This window comes from Ochotona princeps, chromosome 8 (assembly GCF_030435755.1).
Source record: "Ochotona princeps isolate mOchPri1 chromosome 8, mOchPri1.hap1, whole genome shotgun sequence".
Lineage (NCBI taxonomy): Eukaryota > Metazoa > Chordata > Mammalia > Lagomorpha > Ochotonidae > Ochotona > Ochotona princeps.
The window spans coordinates 72,287,993-72,310,274 of NC_080839.1; the positions used below are offsets into that span (position 1 = coordinate 72,287,993).

General features: G+C 42.3%; 1 protein-coding gene across 2 annotated transcripts in view; it reads left to right on the forward strand.

Moving 5' to 3' along the window:
* The window catches only part of CYRIA (CYFIP related Rac1 interactor A), a 97,987-nt gene extending 80,311 nt beyond the window's left edge, over nt 1-17,676 (forward strand). For both annotated transcript variants that reach the window (XM_058668253.1, XM_058668254.1), the window contains exons 3-11: nt 1,227-1,348; nt 2,516-2,621; nt 4,255-4,391; nt 4,849-4,926; nt 5,094-5,210; nt 5,948-6,027; nt 7,360-7,486; nt 12,329-12,399; nt 14,230-17,676. In XM_058668253.1, coding sequence (XP_058524236.1) covers nt 1,227-1,348; nt 2,516-2,621; nt 4,255-4,391; nt 4,849-4,926; nt 5,094-5,210; nt 5,948-6,027; nt 7,360-7,486; nt 12,329-12,399; nt 14,230-14,293 — 902 coding nt within the window. In that variant the 3' untranslated portion in view covers nt 14,294-17,676. The remainder of the gene's footprint in view (nt 1-1,226; nt 1,349-2,515; nt 2,622-4,254; nt 4,392-4,848; nt 4,927-5,093; nt 5,211-5,947; nt 6,028-7,359; nt 7,487-12,328; nt 12,400-14,229) is intronic.
* The last annotated feature ends 4,606 nt before the right edge of the window (nt 17,677-22,282 follow it).

Here is a 22,282-nt window from a genome sequence, read left to right on the forward strand (position 1 = left end):
ACTATTGCTCTCAAATAGACTTAGCCACCAGGTTCTTGCTCACGCACTCTGTTTTGCTATCTCCTCCAATTAAATGGCTCTTTGGGAAGGTGTCTTTGTTTAGCTCAAGATTTTCTGGCATCTGCCTCTATAAGAGGAAAGGATCTGAGTTAAAGACGATTTGATGATCTGTTTTTTAAGACCTCTGCATTGTACTGCTTTTTTTGCACTTGCTTCCTGTGCCTCCTCTGACTTCAGAACTGCCAGCACGTCCCTGGATTCTATTCCAGCGAAATACCTTCTCCAGTCTCAGTTCCTAATTTGTGGGATTTGGGAGTTTCTGTTTGAGATACTCAGAGCCTGAAAAGATGAAATGTGACATGATTGATGGTGCATGAGAATGTATGCTGAAAGTGTTTGGGAAACTTGGAAGGGTGCGAAGAAGTGAAGAAGCAGTGACTCTCTTTGGTCCCCCTGTGGCTCCCAGGCCAGACTATTTTGTGCACCAGCCAGTTGGCTTCGCCAGGCCCGGTGTTGTTTGCTCTGGCTGCGGACTTTGAGTCACCTGTCCGCTCTGCATGGATGTGCTTGCTTCGGTGCCATTCCCATCCCTGCCCTCTGACTTCCTTCAGTCCTGCCAACCTGCCCCACCTTTCCCTTCACTGAATTCTGATTCACTTGCCCTTTGCAGTTCCCTTATTCATGGCTGAAATCACCTCATTCTTAAATGGTATAGTTGGTTTTGCAAGATGAGAAGTTATGGAGATGGTTGGGCTAATGACTGTATAAAGTTATGATTGTATCTGCATAACATTAAAACCATATACTTACAAATAGTTAAGGTGGTAAATTTTCTGTCTATTTTACAATAAGACAATTTTAAGTAATTTAAAGCAATCAGAAAGTGTGGTCCTTAAAAGAACACTTATTTCTTCTATTAACCAGTGCTTCATATGCAGCAGGTATGGGGGAAAATGGGTAGTATGTAAATAAGTAAATAAACAAATACCTACCTTATTTCCAAAATGATGATTTAATGAGTGCAGAAGAAATGTTAAATATTCTGAACTAAGTAAAGGGCAGAACTCCTGTTAGTTTTCCCTTCCTAACAATTTATTATGCTAAAAGGTAACTGCTTATCTAGGAATAAGACAGGATCGTGCAAGATGCAGAATTAAATACCAGTCTTCCTCCAGATCTCTTCGTAAACTTGAGACCTCTGTGCCTCTTGGTTCCCTGCCATGTAGATGCCCAGCCCACGGAGGGAGAGAGAGAAATATGGAACCAGATCAGCGCTGTCCTCCAGGATTCCGAGAGCATCCTCGCAGACCTGCAGGCCTACAAAGGGGCAGGGCCCGAGATCCGAGATGTACGTAAACCAATGACGACGACAGCCTGGCAACACTGGGAGAATAACAAAGCCACGTGCACAGAATCACACACACACAACACAATCACATAATCACACTCAAGTGAGAGAGGAGAGAGTGGGACAGAAAGATGAATAACAGCCCTAGTATTCCCAAGAATTCTAAGAAAAAGGAAGGTAGTATGTCTAACAAAATGTCTGAATGACCGTTTTTATTCCAGCACATGGCTCTACAGACCACTTAAGTATTAGCCTTCCTCATTTCAGGTACACAGTTAATATAGCAGAGCTCACATCTAAACAATAATTTCAGTAGATTACTTCATTTGAGGAAACGTGCATAGGGTGACTGTAAAGAGTAGTTAAGTAAAGAGTTGTGAGATCGGGGACAAGTACTTCAGTACCTTTGGGAGTGGTCCTGGTGGGTCACCCACAGCGGATCTGTCATTTTATGTGTCTTAGGAAAGTTTTTAACATGAAAAATGAAACAAGCAAAGCAGAAAAGAACAGTAAGTTCGATATTGTGACTTTAGAATGCCTTAAAGGCAAGAATTTTACAGTGCTTTTATTTGAAAGAATCAGTTTTCTGGAACTATCAATACACACAGAGGGTACTATCACCACCCTTTTGTCTTTCTGAGATGAACTTCTATTGTACTCCTCCATCTTCTGAAACCTGGACAAGATCGCATTTCTAAAAGTACATCAGTTGGCTAGGAATGGTTTTTCTGCTTAGAGGCCACTATTTAATTTAGACAACCTAAATATAATACACACTCACAAGATTGCAATACATTTTAGAGAGAAAGGAAAGTACTTACAGAATCCACAAAGTGGGTCAAGGATCATGGGCTTTAGAAGAATCAAATAGCAGTAGTGATAGCTAAACTGGCTTTACTTTCTATTTGCTCTGTTTCATATTCAAGATCATAGAAACAATTCAGATGCCACAGAACGAAATTGTGGACCCAATTCATTATGTTCAAGGACTAACATTTCCACTCAATATTAGTATCTCGGAGGCAGTCAAACAAGCAATGTCACAATAACCAGTACATATTAGCAAAGATTATATTTTTTAGTTAAAATATTTTCTTGCTCTTGAGGCATTTTGATGTGGAGCTTGTTCCTTCTTATTAAGCAGTCATTCCGATCATGTTTTTGTAGGCAATTCAAAATCCCAATGACATTCAGCTTCAGGAGAAAGCTTGGAATGCAGTGTGTCCTCTGGTTGTGAGGCTAAAGAGATTCTATGAGTTTTCCATAAGGCTAGGTGAGTATGCATTTATAGTTTTCATGTCCTACGTATGAATTTCTGTGTTGACCTTTGAGAAGTAGCAGAAAGAGCCCAGCATTTTGGAAAATGTCCCATGTCCATGAACTGTGTCAAATAAGAGACCGTTTAGGCTAGACATTGATTATTGTGTTTGTATTTCTTTCAATCCATTACGGAGTTCGTTCTCTATTTGCACATTTTGAATGTCTCTAATGGAGAGTGTCCCTTTGGACTGCTCATCTGTGCCCAACACAATACTTTTACTGAAAGCTGATCACCTTTCTAAGCAACTTAGAAGATACAAATTACCAGCTAACCCCAAAAGAACTTAGTTGGTTATAGTCATGTGGTAAATTTAATGTCATAAGAGACCATAAAAATGAGCATAGTGCTTTGAACGTCTGATTAACAATCGTTTCAGTGTCATGGTGATAGCCATTATCCCCTGTGGTGAAGCTGTGTTAGCCTACATTGGTTAGTAGAGTGTACCTAGAACGATGCAGATTATGGTCATACCACCTGCCATAAAAGTGAGTGCACATTTTAAGAGGAAAAACAGAGAATTTTAAATACTTTGGAAGAATGGTGATCATGTTGTTGAGAGGACTAGAATCTAAGACAATAGAGAGTAGTTTAATGAATCAAACTCATTTCACAAGTAAAGAGAGATTCAGGTGAAAGAGAAGTCAGCTTCTCTCTCCGCTGCTGGAAGTATAGACCCAATGAACTGACATTTGAAGTTGCAGTGCAGTAGTAGGCAAAGATCTGTCAGTCAGAGGAGACCAAAGCAGAGCTGCTGCTGCAGAAGGCCGTATGTTCCAGTAGCTGGAAATGCTTCATCAAGCTAAGGACATTACTTGTAAAAATACTGTAAAAGGCAAACTTTTCTGTAAAGTACCGAAGAGTGTATATTTTTTGTCTCATGGACTATCCTGTCATTTTCTGCAACTTTTCATAGCCACTGTCATAGAACCAAGGAGGACCCTTTCAAAGCATAAACAAATGAAAAAAAAATAGTCTATGTCCTAATAAAACTTGAAGTGCAAAAATGAGCAAAGAGCCAGATTAGGCCTGTGGCCCTAGTCTGCCAAGCCCTGCTAAAGAGAATAGGGGAACTGCTCAGTGTTGCTGTAGATGTGTTGAACAAAAAACTATATTGATTGTTTAGAAACAAGTCAGTGGTTGAATGAGATTTTCCAAACACAGTAATAGAGGTAAATGTGGCAGTTGGTTTGTAGAACAATTTCCTGGGATTGGATTAGAGTGTGAATGCATAGAAAACACAGAAATAACAGGGCCTAAAATTTTCTCTTACACAACAGGTAATCTAACCCATGTATTCATTCTGTAGCTTATATGATTATCTCATGCACATGATCCAAAAACATATATTTCTGATTTCCAAGGAGGGTTAGGGTTTGAAATCACTAAACTGTGAAGGTCTGGCTAAGCTTGGAGAGGAACTCCAAAAGCTACCTGACACAGGGGCTTCGGCAGTGGACGCAGCAGCTTGGGCCCCTGAGAGTCATCATAGACAAGGAAGAGTCTAGAAGCTTCTCCCTGAGACTGGGAGCCGGAGCTGAGAACCATGCTCTTCTTGACCATCTATATTTATGTTTTTCACTTGCAGAAAAAGCTCTTCAGAGTTTACTGGAATCTCTGACTTGCCCACCCTACACACCAACCCAGCACCTGGAACGGGAGCAGGCCCTGGCGAAGGAGTTTGCAGAAATCCTGCATTTCACCCTTCGATTTGATGAGCTCAAGGTTAGGCCAGCTATACTGTGAAAAAAGAACAAACTGTACTGAGTTTCTAGCTGCTGTGCTAGTGCAGTGGGTGGGGGATAGAAAGATGACTCAGCTGTAGCTCCCTCCCCAGAGAGACAAATGCTGTGGTGAGAATTTGCATTCCATGTGGTAAAAGCATTTAAGAGGATGATTTGTGTATGGAAACTCAGCATCTGCTGAAGGAAATCAGAGAAAGCTTTTCCAAGTGTCTGCTGCCCCATGGGAACAAATAGACTTTCCCTGAAGTCCAGCCCACAGGAAAACGTGGAGTCTCTTTTTGAATAATAAAGCTCTGGTTATTGTTTGAACTAGCAGTTTCTTTGACCATTGAGTGACAGAGAGGTGTGCTGGCGTAGCTGGAGAGTTGCCCATCTGGGCTCCCAGTGCAAACCCCCTTGGAGGCTGCAGGGTGATGACCTTTCCTTCTGTTTTCCAGATGAGGAACCCGGCCATTCAGAATGACTTCAGCTACTACCGAAGAACCATCAGTCGCAACCGTATCAACAACATGCACGTGAGTCCCGAGTCCCCTGCCTCTGCCCCAGGCTCTTCGGTTTTCTGCATCAGGCAGGACCCTGAGAGAAGATGGGGAATTTGGTCTGTAATGCAATTTCCAAAGGAGAGTATTTTGAGACGTTTGACTTCCTCTTTCTGAATGCTTCTTCGTCTTCTTTCCATCAGCTAGACATTGAGAATGAGGTCAACAACGAGATGGCCAACCGAATGTCCCTCTTCTACGCAGAAGCCACACCAATGCTGAAAACCCTTAGCAATGCCACAATGCACTTTGTCTCTGAAGTGAGTTGAATTGAGCAACATGGGGCTTGTTATTCTTTTTTTTTTTTTTTTTTAAGATTTTATTGACGGATATACAGAGAGGAGGAGAGACAGAGAGAAAGATCTTCCATCCGATGTTTCACTCCCCAAAAGAGGCGCAACGGGCCAGTGCGCGCCAATCCAATGCCGGGAACCAGGAACCTCTTCCAGGTCTCCCACGCGGGTGCAGGGTCCCAAAGCATTGGGCCGTCCTTGACTGCTTTCCCAGGCCACAAGCAGGGAGCTGGGTGGGAAGTGGAGCTGCGGGGACTAGAACCGGCACCCATATGGGATCCTGGGAATTCAAGGCGAGGACTTTAGCCGCTAGGCCACGCCGCCGGGCCCTGGGGCTTGTTATTCTTTAAAAAGAAGAATATTTATCTCACCTTCCATCTGCTGGTACTCTTCCCAAATGGCCCCAGCTGCCCCAGCTGAGCTGATTTTAAACCAGCCAGGATCCAAAGGGTCCTTCAAGGCCTCGCATATGGCTGCAGGGGCCCAAGGACCTGAGTCATCCTCTGTCGCTTCCTAGGCCAGAATCAGGGAGCTGAATTGGAAATGGAGAAACCAGGACACAAACCAGTACCCATGTGGGATGCTGGCAACACAGAGTAGAAGAATAGCCCGATATGTCACCATACCACCCCTAACTGGAACTGGTTATTAAGGCACATGAAAGCTGTTTGCAGGGCTGACTTCCATTTGTGTCTCCTCCTTAGAACAAGACCTTGCCAATAGAGAATACCACAGACTGCCTCAGTACGATGACAAGCGTGTGCAAAGTCATGCTGGAAACACCGTAAGTTATATCTGTCACATTCATGACTGTGCATCATCTCAGGGTATTGATATGATGATGATGTACCACTGGGATAAGCACTTTAGCATTTACATGTTTATCATTTACACAAAGTCAGATGGTAGGCGCCAGTATCCCCACCTTGTAGCTAAAAAACAAAACAAAACAAAAAACTGCTGAAGCCAAAATCAGTTCACTGACTTCCCCAAACTCTGCACAGATTGTTAGAACTAAGACTCAGATCCAAAGTGCTATAAATACATGCAAGGATGAAATGGACAGGTTGTATCAAATGGCTGAGTATTATTGTAAATATACTGTAGAAAAGAACTCGGGGCTAAGAGTAGGCATTCTAAGGAAGAAAAATACAAGAGTGTAAAGGAAAAGCTCATTCTGTCAATCCTTGTCTCTGTCACTTTCTCTTTATTTATAATTAAATTGATTGCTAGTTGCTAGGTCTACCAAATGGTTCAGGTGTCTGAGGACAAAGTGGTGTGAATATGAGAAACCCACACTCGGAAGTCTGAGGTCCGCTATGGCTATTGCCCATCCAGTGCCTTTAAGCCAACGCCCTGACCTTCTTGGGCTTGAACCAATGAAACTCCCACGATGTCTTCTACTTCAAAGTATTTGGGAATCCTTAAGGTATCAAGATGGCATTAATTTCAAATATTTCACTTACACCAATGTTTGGATTCATTCCAAGACACAACTATTGATTGTATTCGTTGTGGGGCTGGTTCATAATGAAATGACTGCTAAGAAAGCCTGTCAAGTTGGCCTGAGTTATCTGAATCATCAATGATCTTGTTGAGGCAAGTGAACAAATTCAAAGTCCACAGACATGCTCAGTGCAGTGAATGGCACATAATTTCTTTCAGGTATCTTTGCCAGTCCAATTCAATATGCAGCCTGTGTCTTAACAAAGGAAGTTACTCTGAATACAGACATGATAGCTGCTGTGTAGAAATGAGCCTGGTTCTTTTTCTCTGTAATGAAGTCATTATTCTCTATAATCTTGGACAGCCAGAGGGATGTGCTATAAAATATTCAAGATTGATAGGCAGGGAAGTGATGTACGTGATGAGCTGACCCTACCAAAGGACAGGGAGAAGAGAATTTACTGCCCTCGAATTTACTTTATTTTTGCACTGAATTGCTGGTTGAACAGAGTCAGGGAAAAGTATCATCATGAGTTTCTTCAAGAGCATATTAACCCAGTTGCTGCAGAGATTGTTCTCAAGGGTGGGTTAGAGAAGGTACCAGTGTGGAGTTAAAACTGCCCATTCTGACCGAGGCAGCGATGCCGCTGCTGTTTGCTATGTCTTACAGGGAGTACCGGAGTAGGTTTACAAGTGAAGAAACGCTGATGTTCTGCATGAGGGTGATGGTGGGGGTCATCATCCTCTACGACCATGTGCACCCTGTGGGAGCCTTCTGCAAGACGTCTAAGATTGATGTAAGATACCACTATGAAATGTATTGAACAAATAAGAAAAGTGAAACAGACATGGCTTCTTTCCTCTGGCCTCCAGTCTCCACTGGAGGGTGTTCTCTTGAAGACACAGGTGCCGCCAGGATAGCTGTCCGTCTAGCCATAAGTTTAGTCTTTCCCAAGAGTTAACCACAGAACGGCAGACAGTCTGGGCTGCTGCTGCCCTCTGCCAGTGGCGCAGCTGAGCTTCAAACTGTTCCTCCTTTGCCCAATGTGCCAATAGGAGTTTCTGTTTTGTATGTGTTGTAACATGCAAAGAGTTGTGAGAGAATAGATTGCAAATTCCAAAGAGCTTTCCAGCTTCCTCTCCAGCCAGCTTACCTATTGCTCTACCCAATTTCCAAGCCTCTTCTTGTCATTTGAACATGCAAAGACTCTTTTCCCTGCCACAGTACCCTTCTCCCCGCTCTCAGATGATTGAGTTTCCATGACACTCTTCAGCCTCATTTATCCAGAAATAGGTTTCCTGTGTACCCAGAGATGCCTCTGGTACCCAGAGAACTCTCCATTTTGTGTTTTATTAAAAAACAAAGCAAACAAACAAACAAACAAAACCACTGGGCCCAGCATGGTAGCATAGTGGCTAAAGTCCTCAACTTCATGTGCTGGGATTCTATACTGCCACTGGTTCATGTCCCAGCAGTGACCCCGTTTCCCTTCCAGCTTCCTATTTACAGCCTGGGAAAGCAGTCAAGGACAGCGCAAAGTCTTGGGACCCTGCACCCGTGTGGGAGACCTGGAAGAATCTCCAGGCTCCTGACTTCAAATTAGCCCAGCTCTGGCCATTGCAGCCACTTGGGGAGTAAGTCAATGGATGGAAGATATTCTTCTCTGTCTCTTCTCCTCTCTGATTATCTGGCTTTCCAATAAAAATAAATAATAAATTACTAATTTTGTATTGAAGAAACTCAGAGAGACAGAAAGAAAGAAACTGCATCTGCCAGTTAATTCTGCAATGTCTTGAAGCAGTCAGGACTGGGCTGGGGCTGACGCTGGAAGCCAGGAACCCAGTGACGTAAGCCACTGTCACTGCCTCCCCAGCTCTGTATCAGTGGGAAGCTGAAGTAAGGAGCCAGATCCCGGTTATCAAACCTTCATGTGGCATGTGGATGCACTGCCCGGGGTCTTTGTCATTAGGCTGAATGCTCCTCCACCCCTGTTTTGTGTTTTCTGTCTGCCCCACAGAATGAATTCTCTGAAGGGAATAGAGACCCTGATTTATTCACTGATTTTGTTTTCTTGCCTCGTAGAGTAACTGATACAAAGTGCATGGCCCTAAATATATGCTCTGCAGAGTTCTTGAAGTCACAGTTTGGGTGTTTGTGGAATGAAGCACACCTCCTCTTAGCCAGTGTCTGCCTGCAGCACCAACCCCAGAGAATGTCTTATATATTCATGTAAATCTTTTGAAGTGCAAATCAAGCCCTGTTGGCATCAAGTGGTTCTGACACAGCTAAGTCTGCATGACTCCCACCCTCTGTGTTCATTCATCTACACAGAGCTGGGGAGTGGATGCCCCATTCCCATGCCAGAGGAAGTCCACCTGGCTCATGGGGCAGTCATAAGTCTGAAGAATCAAGGACATTTATCAGTGAAAAGCTAATTAATGTCATTCATTTTGAGAATCTGGATTCCTAAAAGAGCTAAGCATGGCTAACTATAGAATCTATGATTTACACTTAATCTATTTCTAGGAATATTAATATTCTTTTGCCAAAAAATATCGCAAATCAAATTATGCCAAAACAAAAAAATATAAGCCTCATCATTTCCAGATAATCACTGTCATTACGTCAGTGTTCAAGTTCCTTCTGTTTACATAGATGTTTTGGGGGAGATGAAGGGATGGATGTGTCTGTCTTTAACAAATAACATACATGCTATCCTTGAGTGTATTTCATTTGTATAACAGTACGTTGTGTACATTTTTAGACTTTTGGTGTATTCTTTGTGAAGCTATAATGCTTTATACTATAGGTTTAAGATAAATCCGCAATGAAAAATTGTAAATATGATTTGAGTATGGATTGAGAATGTTACGTGGTGCTCATAAGACATTGTCATTTGCCATGGCCATTTGTTAAATTGTCACTCTGTGACACTACACTCGGCTTAGCGATGTCTTATATCCTTGATCTGCAAAACGCTTGGCTTTCACTGAGCCTTTCTGGAGAGGGCACGAACAGCACAAACTGCTCTGTTTTTACAAGTCACCGTGAGAGCCAGCTGCTTCGTTCAGGTCATGCTAAGCCAAGTCTGTTGTGTTGACGCTTATGTGCAGCCCTAAGCAAATTTCAGGTTTACTACTACAGCATGTGTTCAACATGGGCCATTTTTTCTGCTAATGTAGTGTCTCCTTCCCGATACCAGCCTGTTATGAACTCTGGCCTGGAAGGCTTCGTGTTGCTAAGTCCTCAGGGTGTCAACATCAGTGTAGAAATGAATAGGCACTTACGTGTGAGGCCCTAAAAGAGGCACTGTCCACACTCCCAAATGTGACAATGCAGAATAGGTATGCAGTAAGCATCTCAGGTAAGGGAGAATCGTTTTGTTGGGTGGCAGAGACAGAAGATGGTGTTGGAGTTGGACCTACGGCGTAGGGTTTTCCAAGTGGAAGGAAGGAAAGAGGAAAGGAGGGAGAAGGAGTGATCCAGAAAGGGGGAATCGAGTCACTGAGGGCTTAACGGGGTATACGCTAATTACAGAAAAGATGCCTGGAATTGGGTGCAGTGGTAGGAGATGGTGTTTCCAAATGACTCCCATAGGGCTGTATGAAATGACCCAATAGGGAAGCTTAATCCTTGTTTCTATCTCTGACTTCACCAGATTCCAGATTCCAGATTCCACCTCCTGTGGATACCTGAAACACAGCCAGCCCCCAAGTCTGAGGTTCTCCTTTCCCCATTAACTGTCCCTACTCCTGATTCATGACTCAGGAGTTCCCCATCCCCAACCTGGAGGCATCTGAACCAGAAACCTGAAACTATTGTTCCTAGGAATGCAGACATTGTCTTTGTCCCTGTAAGCAGTCAGTCATCAGTTCCTGGAGATCAACCTTAGAGTCATCCTCTCAGTGTGCCCACTGCTGCTCCTACACCTCACAGCCTCAGGCATTCTCCTTTCTTCCATCCCCCCTCTGGAATTTTCCACATGACGAAATTAGGCAGCATGTACCAAAGGCATTTTCTGCGTGTTAAACGCCCCCGATTCTTCCAGTGCTGCTAAGCCCTGAACGTGGCCCTGACTGCATCCTAGACAACCTCTTGTTATGAGAATCATGCTAAAATGGAGCTGGAGATTCCCCAGAGTGCCCACTGCTCTTCCACTGCCTGTATCGCAGTCTCACTGCCCCTCAGCATCCTCTGCTGGTGTGCTTGTCACACCATGGTAGTGAGCTTTCTTCCCTTCAACTGGACCATGAGCTCTATAAGGAAAAGGACAACCTCTGTGTCTTGGTCCTGATGTTATCCCAGGAAGCATGCTCACAACCTCTCCAATCCTACATCCATGAAAGGCATATCTGATTGGTCATGGCTCTCTTTCCTGATGAACATGTATGAAACTCCCCAGATGATTCTCAGCTCTGTGCTCTGGTTGCCTCCATCAGTTTATCGGAGTCTACTAGGCCTTTAACAGAGATCCAATGAATACCCACAGGAAATATTTGCAAGTAGTCATTAGGAAAGAAACCCTTACTATAACCAAAATTAATACATGCAGCACATGAACATCCAGGTTTAAAGTGAGTAATTCTCTTGCTTGCTTTTTTAAGAAGCACTCCAGGATATGCATAGTATAATGTAATCTATTTAAGTTTACTTTTCAAACACTCCTTGTATTTTGAGTAGATTACATTTTAACATACCCATACCCCTGTGAGTAAAAAGAAAACCTAAAAAACCTTGCTACATTCGTGCAGATACTAAAGAGGAAAGCACAGATCAAATGTAGGCATTCAGCCTTTATGAAGTTCACAGTCTGAATCATTGCCCTGTATCAGTCCTCCAAAGACACACATGTGCACCTTCAAGAGCAACTGGTCTGGGATGGGAAATAAATCAAACTGGAAGCTGACCTCTGCAGGATTCTCTGATCAATGCAAGAGCAGCACCAGGAACATAAAGAAATAGTGGTCATTTGTGCCTGGTGAGCTAGTGTGTTCCAAAGTGCCTGCCTACAGTTTGTGATCTTATGTTGAATACTCGGAAGGAAAGAAGGAAGGGAGGGAGGGAGGGAGGGAGGGAGGGAGGGAGGGAGGGAGGGAGGAAGGAAGGAAGGAAGGAAGGAAGGAAGGAAGGAAGGAAGAAAGAAAGAAAGAAAGAAAGAAAGAAAAAAAGAAAGAAAGAAAGAAAGAAAGAGAGAGAAAGAAAGAGAGAAAAGAAAAAAAGGCAGTAAGCGTTATAGGCCAAACAGCTGCAGAATGGAGGAATTCTGGGCAGAAGGATGACACCAAATCATCAGGTTTGTGGTGCATCCAGTAAATCCCACCTGAGCCTGAGTAGAGGGAACTTTATGCACCTGGTTCTGAAGTACAAGACAAGAAGATCAAAGTCTCATGTCTTTGTTCCCAAGTGCGAGGCAAGTAAAATGCACAGTGGCTCTATTGTGTGATAATCAATAATAGCCATGGTCATACAGAATTCTCTGGAAGCTCAAATGGAGTGGGAAAGTACCACTTGCTTCTGTGTTTGATTTCTCTGGACAAGAACAATACGATATTAGTAGGAACAGGTGCTGTTGCAGATAGATATTATCATGGGCCAGACTACCTGGATGTCAACACAGCGTTGTGCTTTCTTCTCCCAGATGAAAGGCTGCATCAAGGTTTTGAAGGAGCAGGCCCCAGACAGCGTGGAGGGGCTCCTGAATGCCCTCAGGTGAGCCCAACTCTGTGGTAAGCCGACATGGGCCAGCCAGCCCTTCAGACTGATGGCCAGTATACATATTGTTGTGTTCAATATTTTAGTATGTTTTGTCTCCTCAACAAGCCTTTGAGGTTAGCTTCATCTTTATCATCCCCTTTACACAAATGAAAGAAAATGAGATCCAGAGATGTAAAAAGGTATAAACAGCTAAGTTAAAATCCAACTTTGTCGCTGTGGGACCCCCACAGACCGTGGACCTCCTGACTCTTGGCTAAGTACTTTGAAGTAGCATGGACATCTCAGGAGAAGAAGCCTTTGGGACTCACCTCTCTTATTGGTCAATACTCCCCAAGTCTTCCTGAACCTGGAGATGGTGGGGTAGCTTCAGAAAACACTGAGGAGCAGTCTTGGAGCCAGACCAAGTGAGAAAGAATCTAGGTCAGAGACCCACACACCCATTGTGTGTGTGTGGTCTTATTTATATTTTTGTATGTATGCATGGTTCACATGCAGCTTCTAGAATCAAGAACCCTCTGTACATTGTGCAAATTCTAACTGGATTATTCCAGCTCCTTGGTCAAACGAGTAATGCCCAAATACCTGAACTTTGTCTTTTCCCAAGGAAGCATATATCCAACCTCTTTATGTTTTGTCACATCTTGAAAATTTGTTGAGTCATAATAATCAGGAGTGTTCATGGTCCCCACCATCTTATTCCTTTTCGGTTCCCCTCTATTCCACCTATTTTGTGCATGCAGTGAATGCTCAATAAGTGTAAGCGGAGTGGGTGCAAAACCTATCTATAGGCCACATGCATCTCACATATTTATATTGTCTCCATCAACCATTCCAGCTCAGAGATGTAAGGCCAATCTATAATCCCCACTTAATGCATGAAGTAGCCAAGACACTGAACTTGAGACTGGAATTTACTACGTCATCCTCCTCCAGAATAATATAATATTCTCCATTGCTGGTTATATTAATATAAGAACCTTCTATATCTGTGAATAAATTAGCATTTCCTCTGTTGGTGGCTAGTACAGACCACACTAGCTCATAAACATTTTGAACTTTCCAACATCATCGAGTCAAGTCAAGCTTATTTGGGCAGGACATTGTGACAGGCATCAGTCCTCCACAACCGTTAGTCTGTCAGGGGGACATGCAATGAAGTAGAAAGATGTGGCTTTTGAGGCAGTCAGATGTACTTTCAGGTCAGGAATCACAGATCACACATCAACACATGTGTTACCTGGAGTGGGTCACTTTGGGATCGAAGTTTTGTCATCTATAAGATGAAGGCTATGACCTCACTTCCAAATTACTGTCGGTGAAATGAAAGCCTGTATGGTGAGCTCAGGACCTGTTCCTTCCCTTTTTCATTTTGCACGGATGATAACAGGTTGATGAGCAGGTGCCTGTCACACTACTTTTATTTTTTTTGTATTTGCCTCACTTGTGCACCCTTGTGGTAGCAATGGGCATAAAATTGACATGAAAGTGGAGACAACAACCCAAGTTTCCATAGTGCAGCCGGGATGCTCCGAGTTCTTCATCCAGTAGTATAAAATCTACCTGCTTGGAAAATGAGATTGCTTTGTCGTCTTGTATAACTATTTGTTTGGGTTTTAAAAAATCTACTTGGCTTAATAGTCATAGTACCAAATTCCTTTGGAAGGAATAAAATCTGAGAATCACGTGACTGCTGAAGCATGTGGCTGTTTGTCTAAAAAGAACCACCCTCACATTTGATTTGTAAATATAGATTGGGGAGTCACTCCTGAAGCGTTTGCAGGACACTGTCTGTCAGCTGACCTCCGTTGCTCTCTCTCCGTTCAGGTTCACTACAAAGCACTTGAATGATGAGTCAACATCCAAGCAGATTCGAGCCATGCTTCAGTAGAGCTCTGCTTAAAGAAGAGGATCTGTGTGCTGACCTCAGAAGATGTATATGTTTACATAATTTAATACAGATTGATGTTAATACTCGTGTATTTACATAACCATTTCCTTCTTGTCACTGAAATATATGGACCTTAATTTGTATCCTGACTGACTCAACCCAGCAGAGCATAAATTGACTTGAAAGCCTTACCTTTGATGTTGGAAATGAAATCCCCTTCTCCAAAGGCAAAATTCGCAGACTTTGATCTTTGCTACTGGAGTCCTTTAATCACACCTGTCACAATCAGAAATACTGAATAGTTTGTGGGAGTGATTTAATTCTAGATGTGTTATCTCTCTGGGAAGTATAGCTTATAGAAACACGAAGTATTTGATTTCCTGTGTCGGCTCAGCTACAAGAAACACGACTGTTATCCTGACAGAGGGAGAGGGCAATCCAAGAAAAGAAAAATGCAGGTGGAGAATTCAGCCCAACTGTTCTGGATTCAACACATCCACTGTTTTTCCTCAGACTGAAGTCACACGTGCAACTTTTCTGTTGGCACGTGTTTTATTAATCAGCACATTCCCTTTCTGTCTGGATTTATAGCCCTCTTATGGTCCCTTTTAATTTTGCAAGAGGAAAATCACCTCTATTTTAATCAGTTCATGAAAGAGCAGCAGGAGTGGATAGATGTCTATTGCAGTTGACCTAATGCAGGTGGTTGTCTGGGAGGTGGGGGAAGGCTGGAGGAGGGGCATCCAGGCGACAGGACAGGTCATCCCCCTGCGTCAGCCCTCTGCCTACAGCAACAGGGAAATACTGCCCTGGCCTTGGAATTTTGGGTAAAGATTACAACCTCAGAGTGCAGGGTATGCAGTCCTCATGTTAGGAGCTCTGTTCTATGTGTATACTATGCCCTGGGGGAAAACAAGTCTAAGGTACTTTATCAGTTACCAGAAAACTGGGGAATTTAGAGGAACGAAATTCACAGTTTCTGGTTAGTAGCTGGTATTCAAAAGGCAGTTCCTCCCTGTTCCATTTGGCTAGCTTGCTACCAAGTGAGAGTTCTGTACAAGTACCCAGCTGAAGTCCTAGCCCAATGAATGGTTCACAGCATGATCTTGGGAAATCTGCTTAAGCTCGCTGCATCTCACTTTTCTCATCTATAAAATGGACTGTCTCCATAAGCTCTGGAATGCTGGAAGCCAATAAAATAACTGACTCCTCCATTTCTCCCTTCTTGAATAGAGTCCAATAAACAATGGTCCACCTTCTCTTGACCACTATTACCATTCCAAGGCCCATGGTAGTGCCTCCTGTAGGTCATAGCTGAATTGGAGTGAACTCTTGAATATATTCTATTTTGACCTCCAGTGGAACAATGATGATCTGAAGAAGTGGGACAGAAGGAAAGAGAATGACTTCTACATGGTAAGCGCTGAAACCTGGGATGCCTGCTGCTTGCCCCATGTTCTTCCTGTTTCACCATGCTGCCTGTGACTGCATGGAACTGGACTCTTTAACAAAAATCTCTCAGTTTGGCATGTATTATCAGTTATCTGGTTCCACGAGAGGGAAGGAGTGTCCCAATATTGGTGAATGATAATTCTGATCCTGGAGATTTGCTCTGGATTCTTCTGAGTTTGACGTCATTCCCAGCATCCCAAGGAATGAGCTGCAAAAGATCATTGCTTTCTGGACTTCAGCAGCCTGCTCACATTCCTGCTAGTCCTGTAAGAAGGGACTTTACGTTTTGACAGAGAAATGCAGTCAAGTGGCAGTAAAGGTCCTCTGGTCTGTGTCTAAACGTTAGTTAGCAGCGAGAGGAAAGGCCCCATTCTTGTGGGGATTTCAAGCTGAGTAAGAACAGCTGCTTGGAAGGACTTTCATCAGAACAGGCATCTACAAAATAGTCTCCAAGACCCTCTCACACATAGGGACCCTAAGACCCTGGAGGACACCAACAAAATGTGGCAGCACAAGATGAATGGAGTCACTAAATATTCCATTCAAGAGGTCTTCTATTTGGCAGTCCTGATTTCTGTCTGGGCAGCGACTGTCAACAGTAGAAGGAAACATGAAATGTTTCTCATGGTTTTGTCCGTTTTCCTCCTTCATCAGGTGAGGGTATTAAAGCTTGTAGAGGGAAGAGGACTTTTCACCCACCATGGGATTCTTGAGGCTCCAGAGACTTGAGCCCAAGTCATGCATCTCATAGACCATAGTTAAGTGGGAAAATGTTAGGGATTATCTGTCAAATTATGTATAGATTATATATAATTTGAAAGATAATATATATATATTTCAGAGTAAATAGTTAAGCACATTTATAATTTTTACTTATACTTTCTATTAAATAGGACCAAACGTATATGAGGGGTTGCTGGCTTGTTCCGATTAGCTAGGCCTCCATGTTTCAAAGCCAAGATACACCAGTGGATGGATTCTGGAAAGCCCCAGGGTCTGAATTGTTGCCTCTGATGATCAGGAGGATGGGTTAACTGAATGTCTGTGATCACCAGCAGGTGAGGGACCTTGGGTCCACACCAGAGCTGTTGTGGGAGACATGTTCTTTTAATAAACTGTCCGCCGGGCATCAGGAGTCCTTCAACAATCACTTATTTCGTGCTGCATGCACACATGTCCAGGCCTTGTGGGTGGTTTAGGGGAAAGTACTAGCAACAATGTCAATGTTAACAATATTTCAAATTTGACGTCTCATAGCGTTCAAATAAATGGTGTTTTCCAAGGCTCTGATATTTATTTTTGGACAAACCAACAAGGTGAATCCTGTATTTCTCTGATACATTGCTGCTTGTTCATTATAATTCTTAGAAACATTTCACACGCCACTAGTAATTGGTAAAAACAGGTGGAAATTGGTGTTCTGAATTATAGTAACTCATTAAATGGGATGGAGTATCCATTAACAACCAGAAAGACTTGAATATTGTCTTTGAGCTATTCATTAATATATAATATTTCATCAATATTTATTCTTGGTCATCACCACAATATCAATGCATTAATGGTAAACTGAGGCTTTTGATACATCACCACATTTTAGTAAAAGTAATTTCATACATACTAAAAATAATTGAAGAGTCTTCAATCTCTGGATCCAAGAATTCAGAAAATTCTTATTCAATCTTGCATCGCAGATAGCTGCAGTTTTTTTTCTAGATCCTAATACTAAACACTTATCTTAAATAAGGACACAGAGCATTTGAACCCAACCTTCCTGCAACATTGGTATAAGGTGTTCACATTCCTGAAACTGTTTAAAAGTTGTATGCTGTTTGCTAAAGTCGCTGTAATTTTTCTGCCTGCTTTGCCTCTTTTTGTACAGAAGTTTTGAGTGTGAAATGGAAATTAAAGTTTGGTACGTATATTTAAAACTACACCTCTAGTTTATGTTCAAGGTTGAATGGTGACGCGCACATGATGATTAAACCATAGAGACATTTGCTGAACACCTGCTCTTAGGATCTCATGCCAGCTTCCCTTTGCTTCTCAGCACCTCAGTTGCTTCAAACAGAAGATGTCACATCCAAGATGTGCTGCACTGGTACCCGCCATCTCTTACTCATATCAGCAAAGACTCTTAAGTGTTAAAAAAAATAGGCAGAAAATGAACAGAACCATTACTAGTGTTTAGAGATACATGGGAACTCTTGTCCATGGATACTAAGAAAACCTAGTAAGCACACTTTCTTTCCTTCTTTCTTTTGAGAACGCTGACAACTTATGGATTTGGTAAGAGCAGTACAAATAATCTTTTTGACAAGAATATGTATTTCCCTACAAAGTAATCTCTGAAACAATTCCTGTATATATTCATCATTGGAGTTTTTTCCATAGCAAAAATGTAAATACTGATCATTTGAAACCTAACTGGGTATGCTCTTCATGGTTTAGAGTCCTCAAAAGGACTTCTGTGATTCCCTGTTGAAACAACAGAGGCATAATCAGTAGAATTGTTTGGGGTGCAAAAGGAACTTAATAGAAATGGGAAATTGTGAATTGGCAGTGGACAAAAGCTGGAAGGAGAAAGAAAGAAAAAGGTCTTTAAAGATTATGAGAGTATGTTTGTATCCTTAACTAACAACATTTAGCACAGCAGTTAGTATGCTGCAGGGGTTTGAGTAGACTCCAATCTGAATTCCAGCTTTCCTCTAATACACACCTTGGGAGGCAGCAGGTGAGTAAAGTCTCGGGCTCTGCCACTCATGAAGGGGAGACCAAAACTGAGTCCCTGGCTCCAGCTGTAGCAGGCATCTGGCAAGTGAACCAGCAGAAGGATGTTTCAATCTGTGTTTTTCAAATAAAAGGATCAGAGGAAGGGAAAGAAGGAGCAAATGGAAGTGGAGAGAGGAGTGAAGGGGAAAAAGGGAAAGGGGAGGAGAGGGTGAGGGAAGAAAACAGGAGGGAAGCCAAGAAGAGGAGATGGAATACAGCAGTCAACGGATGGAAATGGGGATCTCAGCTGAGCACATTCATGAAACCTGTTGGATATTTACAAACTGTGTCTATATGTGACATTCACTCTTGATTCTATCAGTTAATTAGCTAGAACTTCCAGGTATTTCCTCTTGGAAATGCCTGTACTACACATGTTCAGTCATCACAACGTATGCGGGTATTAAATAATACTAAATAATAATATTATTTTTTCTCATGAAATAACATTAACCTAGCCAGTACTGGAATACTGGCAGAGACTAGACTGAAATTCTGGTCTCATTCATTGATGACTCTTCACAGGAAATAAAAGGAGCTCTCTGATTTGTCTGTTTTTGCTCAAAAGTCAGAACTCCAAAGCAGAGTGTTCAAGCTATGGAGGCTGCATTTTTACTGACCTGACTCTTCCTTTGCCCGTTTATGTTACATGAAAGCCTGGCTATCTTTCAACTGCTGAAAATGTCCATGCTGACATGTTCAGAGTACACTTTAAAACTATGATAAGTGGAACATTAAATCAATCTCACAGTTTAATTTTAAAGGAGACTGAGGCATAAAGTTTTTGTAAATCCACATAATAAAATCTTTTCTCTAAAGCATCTTTCCATTTTTGCTACCAAATATCAGACTTTGAGATTCTTCCTCCCCCTCCACCTGCACTTTTTGTTCATTTTAAAATAAGTCTTATTTGCATCAAAGCAGGCCTTATTACAAATTGGGAGCTAGAGTTTATTACCACTCCTCAGGCACCCAGAACCCAAAATTAACACAGCTGAGATTTGAGGTGAAAAAGAACAACAGAGAGTATTCCATTTGCTGGTCCATTTCCCATATTTCCACAATACCTGGGTCTGTACCAGGCTGAACAGGGAGCCAGGGCCTCAATACAGATCTCCCACATTGGTTGCAGAGACCCAATCATTTGACCTGCTACCTTCCAAGGTGAACTTTACCAAAAAGCCAAGGTCAGGAGTGAAGCCAAGATTGGAATCCACATATTCTGATACGAACAACCCAACTTCTGTAGTAGCTTCTAGACTGAATGCCAACTCTGAACGTCAGACATTTTAAAATAATCCTTATGCCTTGAAGAAACATGTCTCTGGGAAATGTTAAAAGTACTAGAGGGAAACTGGTGAATTGTTTTCTTCCAAGTAGCTATATATTTGAAAATATACTTCTTCATTTTGCATGAGAAAACAATACAGTCATCGTGGGGAGGGTCCCAAAGGTGATGGTTTTATATGTGAGTGTGGGAGGGAAAGATGAGGTCCACCACACACAGGACAGGCAGCTGTAAGCTGAACTATGCATCTCCCAGATAGGCCATGGGTAGGTGCTTCCATATGACTCTCACCAGTGCACTCCCTCTTTCCCTCTATCTGAAGACACCAGGTACATCACGTCCATGGACATCCTCTCATTTTCTTCACAGGACTTTTCCTAACTACCCCAGTGTATGCTAATCCTCTCTCCTCTGGATCTCCAATTCATTTAATTTATTTTCTAACAAATATTAGCTCTTGTATGGTTCCTACAAGTATGTTTTATCTCCACTGACAGTATAGACATGTCCCTTAGAGTGCTGAGCTCCATGTAGACCAGCATCCCAAAGAAGCGGCCTGCAAAGGTGGAAGATTTGGGTGTGCTGAAACAAAATCCTGAGAATTAATCTCTCCAGATCACCAACCATCCACAGTAACAAATTATCTTCTCGCTTGGATGATCAATTTTATTCCTAGAAGAAATACTTACCTGCCTGTCAGGGTATTTTTAACCTCTGTAGAAACAGAGAGCTTTCAGCCAGGAGTCCAGATGAGAAATCAAGCTGTTCTCTTGATCAACAGTCAGCATCAGCTAGTGCTGCCAAAGGCAGACAGCCAATGTGCTAGGCAGATGATGTCTTGTTCAATCTGGGAGGAGGTTGCTTTCCTATCAGAGAGCTGAACTTGACATGTTCACTAACAAAAGGGCAACCCAAGCACAGAGTTTCAGACAACTGGATGAATCAATTCAGCACCTTGGATAGAGATCTCGGCAGCTTGCCCTAACAGTGCACAACCATTCTGAAATCTACAATGCTGTGAGTCAGTTCAGCTTTGTCTCCAGAACTTTGGTTGCCAAAGATAACTTGGGTAGCTGGAAATGTTTGCTTTCTTTTTTCCTGAAAATTCTCAATATCACATTAAATAGAGTTGTTTTAGATAAGTTATAGTTTAGAATCAGCTAAGGATTTTAAATTCAAAGTGTTTTTGCTTTATCTTTAAAAAAATTATTTGAAAGCAGAAAAACAGAACTTCCATCTGCTCGTTTAGCTCTCAGGTGCTCTCAGCAGTCTGAACTGGGCCAGGTCAAAGGCAGAAGCTGAGAACTAAGTCTGTGTCTTCAGTGTGACAGGAGCAACTCAACAACATGAACAATCACCTGCTGCCTCCCAGAGTTCACATGAACAGGAAGCTGGGATCGGGGTGTGAGCCAGAACTTGAACTCGGGCACTCTGCCACTGGAGGTGAGTGTGCCAAGTAGCATCTCAGCCACTCAGCAAAACACCTATCCAGTCCGTGGTGTTATTAGAAGAAAGACATTGTGTTCTTTTAGCTCCAAACCCCCAGTCAACCATTAATTCCTATCACATATTTCTCAAGAACTCTCCAACTAAATTGACTCCTCATCATTTTCACTTTATTTACTCTAACCTTCATCATCTGCCTAGAAGATCATGCATGCTTGACTATCTCTCCTCCAATCCTCTGCATTCCTGACACACACTTCTCTACCATATTAGTGTCTTTAGCAAGTTTCCTGAAATATAATTATGTTCTCAGAAATGTTAATTAGTGTACCGTGGGAGAGGAGAGGGAAATGTCAATTTTCAGGTGATTGTGAGACAAAGTTAATGTTTTATTTGTTCTTTTTACTGCAAGATTTCACATGCAGAGAAAGAGTGAATTCCATAGTGGTGGGGTGGAGATCATACAATATACAGTAGTTACTAAAATGCATGAAAGGTCATTTTGTTTCAAAAGTACATGTTTATCTTTTCCTCATTGGACAGTGAGTTCCTTCAAAGCAGTGCCTGTGTGTCTGTGGTTTATCTTACTCTCTGTTCACCATCACCTAACAGAGTGCATGTCACTCAATGTGCATTTGGGACATAAGTGATTTAATTTCCTTATCTCAGCAAGAATCAAGGTTAGAGCTATCGTGTCATTTAAAACAGTTGTGGGTGCACAAATGAAGCTTTGCCAATTGGACCAACTCTGACTGGGTATTTACTTTGCAAGAATTCTGATTCAAGACCACTATGCATGCTTTGGAACAATGATGATGCAGTGCACTTCCTTGCTTCTACTCCAAGTCCCAATACTGTCCTGGAGCATGTTATCCTTAAATAAGAAACATTTTTGTTTGTTCTCACATTAGGAATTACAGCCCATGCCAGCCATACTCCAGGCTCTCTAGATCGACTGGATCCCTGTTATTTGTGTTAGTGCATTTAGTTATCCTTAGTTCTGCCACCATCAGAAAAATAAATATCTCCAG